This window comes from Oreochromis aureus, linkage group 6 (assembly GCF_013358895.1).
Source record: "Oreochromis aureus strain Israel breed Guangdong linkage group 6, ZZ_aureus, whole genome shotgun sequence".
Taxonomy (NCBI): Eukaryota; Metazoa; Chordata; class Actinopteri; order Cichliformes; family Cichlidae; genus Oreochromis; species Oreochromis aureus.
The window spans coordinates 33,031,263-33,038,467 of record NC_052947.1 but is presented as its reverse complement, the minus strand read 5'-3'; the positions used below and the strand labels follow the sequence as shown (position 1 = coordinate 33,038,467).

General features: G+C 39.9%; 1 protein-coding gene across 1 annotated transcript in view; it reads left to right on the top strand.

The window, feature by feature from the left end:
* The first annotated feature begins 4,088 nt into the window (after window positions 1–4,088).
* gnav1 (guanine nucleotide binding protein (G protein) alpha v1) overlaps window positions 4,089–7,205 on the top strand; it is a 36,505-nt gene continuing 33,388 nt past the window's right edge. Inside the window, exons 1-2 of the mRNA XM_031753254.2 lie at window positions 4,089–4,670; window positions 4,891–4,982. Coding sequence (XP_031609114.1) covers window positions 4,541–4,670; window positions 4,891–4,982 — 222 coding nt within the window. The 5' untranslated portion in view covers window positions 4,089–4,540. The remainder of the gene's footprint in view (window positions 4,671–4,890; window positions 4,983–7,205) is intronic.

The following is a 7,205-nucleotide window of genomic DNA, read 5'->3' as shown; positions in this document are numbered from 1 at the left end:
CTGGGAGGCCATGCTGTTGTCATGAATGTATTTTAGCATTGTTGCTGAAATGTGAACGACCTTCCTTGAAGAAGGCGACCGGATGAAGGCATATGTTGCTCTAAAACTTGTATATCCCTTTCAGCAATGATGTCTTTCCAGAAGTAAAAGCTGCCAATTCCATAGACATTAATGCAAGCTGAAGGCAGCATCCATGTTTCTCAAAAGGAATTTCTCATTTTGATTTGTTGGATCACAGAACAGTTTTTCACTTCGCCTCAGCCCATTTTAAATGAGCTTTGGCTCAGAGATGACTGCAGTCTAAGGGATTGGCCACATGGGATGGGATGGGTCGAAGTAACCTTGCACTCTGAGAGTGAAGTTGGTAATGCACTATATGGATAAAAGTATTAAGTCATACCTCTTAATCATAGTTTTCTCAGGTTCGGTCTGGGCCTGTTAGATCCAATGAAAGGAAATCTTATTGCATGAGCTTAATTTTTTTGGTGATAATTATATGCTTTTAACTTTGTGGGAATACACTGTGGAAGCCCCTTTTCTGTTGCAGCATGACTGTGCCCCACTGCACAAAGCAAGGATCATAAAAGCAGGGCTGAATGAGCTTGGTGGAACTTGATTGGCCTGCATAGAGCCCTGACCTCAGCTCTATCACACACCTCTGGGATGAACTAGAACAGAGATGCTTGACCTTACACATTCTCTTCTGGATGAATATGCAAAACTTTCCACAGACACAATCTGAAATTATGTGGAAAGCCTTCCCAGAAGAGTGGAAACTGTCACAGCTGTAAACACGGGACTGATTTAGAATGGGATGTTATAAAAGCTCCTGTAGGTGGCCGTCTGTCTTTATTGTTAATCATACTATGAACACATTAAGATATGATGGTGCCTGAACATTCAGGCCTTTGTATCTATGATGAAGGATTTTAAATCCAATTCTGGATTTAAAGGTGAGCCAGTGAAGAGACATATGAGCTATGTGGTGTTTTGGATTAACTAAAGGCTTTTCAGGGAGCTTTTGGGACAGTCTAACGATAGTGAATTATGATAGTTTGGCCTCAAAGCAACAAATACATGAACTACTTTTTCAAGTTCACCCCGAAAGAGGATGTTTCTATTTTTGGCCATGTTGCACAGATGAAAGAAAGCAGCCCTACTTGTGCATTTGATGTCTGTATTACCGCTGCCACATAATGTGTGCTGCCTGATGACAGAGCATGGTCAGCACATAGTCACGGTTCACTGAGGCGGTGAAATGAGGCCACAGCCACTCAGAAACAAATAACTCACATGGATACCGTCCAGCCACTCTCAGATCTGACCAAAGACTGCAAACCTTCACTTCAGTATAAAAAAACAGTAAATCTTTAATCAGCAATCCTCAGTGTTCCCAAGGAGTTTGGGCATCACTCCGGACATCACACACATAGAAGCTCTGTTTGATCTAACTTTCAGAGCTCAGTACAGATGCTGAAGAAAACACATGGACTTTATTCCACATGTTGCGTTATTGAGGCACTCAACCAAGAGGAGATACACTTGGTTTGTGGAAATAATGCCAGTGGCTTTTCATCCATAAACATCTCACAAATTAGACATTCTGGAAGAAATTGTTTTTATGCTTTAAGAGTGATACAAATAACATAAAATACTACTTACAATAAAGGAAACGTAAAAAATAAATCAAACTAATCAATATTTTAGTGTATTTCAGTCACTAGGCTCACTTCAGACTTTGACTTACCTTCATTCGGCTTTTGATACTTTCCAACAAGCACCCTTTAATCACAGACTTGATTTAAATGCAGAAAAGAAGAATTATTGTATAAGTATAATTATGGTTTTCTCCACACTGACCATCCTGCAATTAAAACTTTAAATGGCATCAGCCTTATTCTTGCTGAGTCCAACAAAAACATGGAGCTTTGTATTAGTTCAGTCAGGCCGTGAAGTCGGTGCCAGCCCACATCAGTCAGTGGCTCAGCTGATACCTTTCTACACATCTCACTGGCAAATCTGAAATAGGGTGTGCTATTTAGATTGTTTCTTGCACATGGTTACGGTGTATCTGCAAGCTACTTTGCAACCCACACTTCCATTTCCTCCTTTCATGGCTGTATCTGACTGAATCAGTGTTCTGTCTTCTGTGTTCTGCACTGGCTCTCACTGTGGCTTTCCATGCCAAATATAAATCACTGCAGACACACATAGCAATCTTTTGTCTACTCCTTGGCTAAAGGAGGAATTTAGCTCAGGAGCTACAACAGCAGACTTTCATTTGAGATTTATATCCAACATCTGGTTGAGAAAATTAAAAATTAAACTTCTTGCATTGAATAAAAGGATGTCTGTCTTCTCCAACCTTTCAAGGTATTGTTAAGTCAGCCTTCATGTCTCTCCTCAACTATAAAGATATTCTGTATGGTCATGCAGCCTAAACAAGACTCCAGCACCCAACCCCTCCATGCCGTAGTCCACTACACTTAACGACCTAAGAGAAATTCCTTACTCATTATATATAAAAGGTTTATGACTACTTTACAGCCAATAAAAAAGAAGTCATGTCATTCGTTTATAAAGCTCTGTTGTTTACCATGAAAGCTCTCATTTAAGCCTTCCAGTAAACAATCCAGTAAATATACATTTACTGTTGTGAAACTGGACTCCATCATTCCTTTAGAGAGCTTAAAACTTTTATGGAATCCTGTGACGTTTGTAATAATGTATTGTTTATGCTGTTTTTCAGGTATAAGTAGGGTGACCATATCCCAACAAACTAAATGTGGGGCAAGCACTATGTTTGTGTGAGACAAGATGGGACACATCAACAATCCTAAGAGATATGAAATAAAAATTCAGAATGTTTGGATTTTATTTCACAGTTATTTCCTCTGCTCTTCTGTCTGGTAGCAGGCTTTTGTTTTAACTTTCAGTTTGCATGAATCCATAGATTGGCATACCTTTTTTATTTGAACAATATCTGCTCATTTTAGCAGTTTTTTTTAATCCAAATATGACCCATATACTGTGTCACTACACACTGCACTTTCGTCCTGTGCAAAATTAAAAAATGACTCTAGCAAAAAAAAGGAGAAAAAACTCTATTTCTCAGCATATACCATTACTTTTTTCATTTGTGTGAGCTTTCATCATATTCAGCAATAACAATATGTTTTATTCAACTCTGCAGAGGTTTTGACTTTTTGGTCCCTTTAACATTCCCTGATGATGAGTATGCCATTAGACAGGCTGACCTTCTTCTGACTAGAATAAAAAGCCTTTCTTTCATATAGAGTGGGTAAAAGCCAGGCGTCAGGAATGTGCATGTCCTGCAGAATCAGTCGAAAATGTGCAACATTGACTCAAAATGTGGGACAAACGCAGTCTCTCACAAAGAGGGATATTTGATCAGCCTAGGTACAAGTTGTCTCAATGAGATCGTCTGATTAAATGAAATTTGAACTAATACAAAAGCAAGGTATTCAATTAAAATATCTTCATATTGAAAAGCTAAGGAGGACGACCTGTTTAAGGCTTTTTTTAAATGGAAAATAATCATTTTAAATTCATACAAGGCTTTTTTTATTTAGAAATCACTCCTTATTTCTAAATGCTCCAAACACTCCCGCTAACACTGATATGAAATAGTTAGCATTTCACAATAGAAGTGTTTTTATGGTTACAAACACCCTTTTGTTTTCTTGCACAACCTGTTAAACCAGGTATCTGTATCTCTCTTTTTTAGGAGGCGGATTTTGACGAGCTGATAAACTGTAAATCCCAGCATGCTTTTGAACAACCTGTGTGGACGTCATCATAATAACTGAAAATACCTGAAACGTCCTACCTGTGCGTCATCGCGACGTTACGCAAGCCGAGCGTGTTTTTGTAGGCTACAATTAAAGTAAGTGTTAACAGCTGAAAAGTAAAGAGTAATTAAGTGTATAATGTAGTAAGTGAAGTTATTTAATTACATCACGCCTATTTTGTTTTTCATGAACAGGTGAAATACACAGAGTAGCAGCAGCACTTCAGCACGTCACTTCCCAGGAAGTCCAAAGGATTTCCATCTGGGCTGCGGGCAGCAGGGGGCGGAGGTAGTGGTTGTTTTTTTTTTTTTTTTGGGATGAGTTGGGGTCTTTGCCAAGGCGGCAGGACAGAGTTTGAACTGCTGCGGCGGAAAGCGGCCGAGCAGATTTGCGGTTTCTCTCTTTTTGTTTCTTAACGCCCAGGACAGGCGCTGAAAACTGACGCTAACTCTGGGGAAAAGCGCTTGGGGCTGTGCGTAAAATCAGTTTTGTCTCGAAAGTTTGAAATAACTCTTGGAAGTTTGAAGAAGGTTGTTTTGGCAATGGCCTGGACTTTTTTCTTTGCCGAGGTAACTCCTCTTTTCGCTCTGCCGGTTTAGTTTTGGAGTAGAGGCAGAGCTCGGACTCGGAATATGCAGCTTGTAGAAAGAAAGTCGGACTGATCCAGCAGGATTGCCCTGCTTTTGTTTTCTCTCTGGCCGGGCTCGGGGAGGAGATGCGCGCTCAGGATGGGACTGTGCCTCGGTACCGAAGTTACAGAAGAGCAGAAGAAGGCGAGGATACACAGCGCCAAGATAGACAGAGAACTTTACGAATCTGCCAAGCGGGAGATGAACGTGGTTAAAATACTCATTCTAGGTGAGACTGACAGCCTTATATGAACCCAGCTGTTGATGATTTTAGTTTAAAATAACTCAAATAATCCGTGTAAACTTTCATTTTTGAAGCACAAATCCAACTTTGACACCACACTTTGATTTTATAGATAACTTTTACAAATAAAGCCCGATCACAGGTGAACAGACAGTAAAACAAGTTTTAAAAGGCACTTAAAAAACTATCTCACGTTCTCCTACAGGTGCAGCAGAGAGCGGCAAAAGCACTTTGGTGAAACAGATGAAAATCATCCACAGTAATGGCTTCACCAAGCAAGAGCTGTGCACCTTCAAGGTGAGAAACGCTCTCACGCTCACGCTGCCTGTGTTTTTATCAGTTTATTAGCATATAGTGCTTCCACTGAGCTCTTGTAGAGGATCTAAACAAATGGATGACTTCAAAAGATCAGTATCACATGTGGGTTTAGAGCACGGGTGTCATCTATAAGGCCCGAGGACCAGAACTGGAACGGCAAAAACTCAAATCCGGCCCGCTGGACAGTTTTGCAAACATGATAGAGGGCATAAAATGTAAGTTTTACAGCTTTTCCTGCTGATAAAGACCCACAGCCATTCATACCACAGCACAGAGGTTAAGAGAATAGAGAAATGATTAAATGGCAGAAAAGTTCCCTTTTTTCCCTTTCTACTATAGAAATCTTGGTTAAAAAAAATTACATCAATCATGAAAAACTTTGTTTTATACACACAGGCCACTATGGGTGGTGAGCTACCAAAACCTTTTCTGTAATTTTATGCATTTATCATCTAGAAAAAATGAGATGTACTTCCATATTAATTAATTAATTAATTAATTAAAAAAGACATTGCACTTCCTTATTTTATATTAAAATATCTCAGGAATTAAGTATGTAGTTAAACATCTCTGCACTGACAGAAAGGGGAGTTTTATTCGTCCAGCCCGCTTAACATGAAAGTGGTCTGTATGTGTCCCTCAATGTAAAATGAGTTTTTCATCCCTGGTTTGGAGTCTAGTTTCCTTTCAGGTAATAATAACATGACTTCGGCAAAGAGCTGAGATTATGCTGCAGACACAGGAATGCATTTCAGGTTTTTTTTTTTAATGATTAGATAAGAGATGGTTAGACACTGAAGAGATAGAGATGAGATGGAAAATGAAAGCAAAGCCTGTTTTTCCTGCATTGGGGGGGGGATAGATTTCTCATGATACCCAGGATCAGGCACAAGTTGGTATGCAGTGATTTGGCTCACATCTGCTCTTCCTTCTGTTTGTGTGAGAGTGACTGAAAGCCAAATTCCTCTGTTGTACTAGAGGTTGGGATGGGGAGGGGAGAATGGAAACGGTTCAACACACACACACACAGTTTTTTCTCCCATTAGCTTGTTTTTAATGAGGGCTTATCCTCTTTGACCTCTTCTCTTATTGTTTTTCCTGATTTTTACTTTGCTGTACTTTTTGCCCATCTTGTTCTCTTGCTTCTCCTTGCTGTGTTTAATGATGTGATGACAGGAAGTGTCTTCAGGAAGGGTCTTCATCATGCTTCAGTTACCTGCTCTCTCTCCCAGCAATAACAGCCCCGTCAGTGGAAAAGTCTGACAGTCAAACCTCTTTTTAGATTGTGAAACAGACCACGAAGCTGAAAAGAAACTCAGAAGTTAGGAGGCTGGAGTTTTTCTTGAACCAGTGCTGACAATAGTATTTATTTAAAATAAGTTAACTGGATGTCTGGATAGAAGTAAGTGTGTGCGTGCGTGTGTTGGAGAGGGGAGGGGCGTCCCCTGATTTGCAATAACTTCGACAGCAGTTAATTGGCCAGGATCAGCTACTGTCCACTAATGTTTTATGGCCACAGACTGTTTATAAAGATGGGCATGGCTAGTTTTTTTTTCTTTTCCTTTTTTGGCTCAGAAGTGACCGTGTCTTAGCTATAGAGAAATGTGTCTTCATGCTAGCTTGTAAACTTGCTTTGTAATGCTGTAAAGTTGGGCATTTTTAATATGGGAGTCTTTGATTTGGGAATTTAGCTCAAGTGGCCACTAGAGGAACTGCAGTTTTTGGGGGTTTTTAAATTTTACTTTTACCAAAACACAGGAAGGAAAAGAGAGTCAAGAAACTGACTGTGAGTCTGCAGAGCTAGTGTCTGCTTGGCAGGGCTTTGTATGTTTACACAGACAGAATACCAACAGTAGAGTTGGTTTAATGTAGGTATTATCCTCAGGCTAATCCATATACTGTTTCATTCAATTTTTTTTTATTTTTGGCAGGTGCGATCTTCCATAGAAGATTTTTTGTTTCATAAATACATATTTGTGATTTCACCGTTACTTTGCATACATGCTTCAACATATTTTGAGTTCCAGTTGCACCTCTCTTTTGTCATCGCCGGTGACAGTTGGGTTTGGTTTTGTTCTCAGGTGACGCCCTTATTTTTAAGTGGAAAAATGACACCAACCCACAATCCTGCTCTTCCGTTCCCCTCCCTTCCCCTGTCGTCCCAGCCGCCCACAGCAAACAAAAACACGCCCTCTTCTCTCT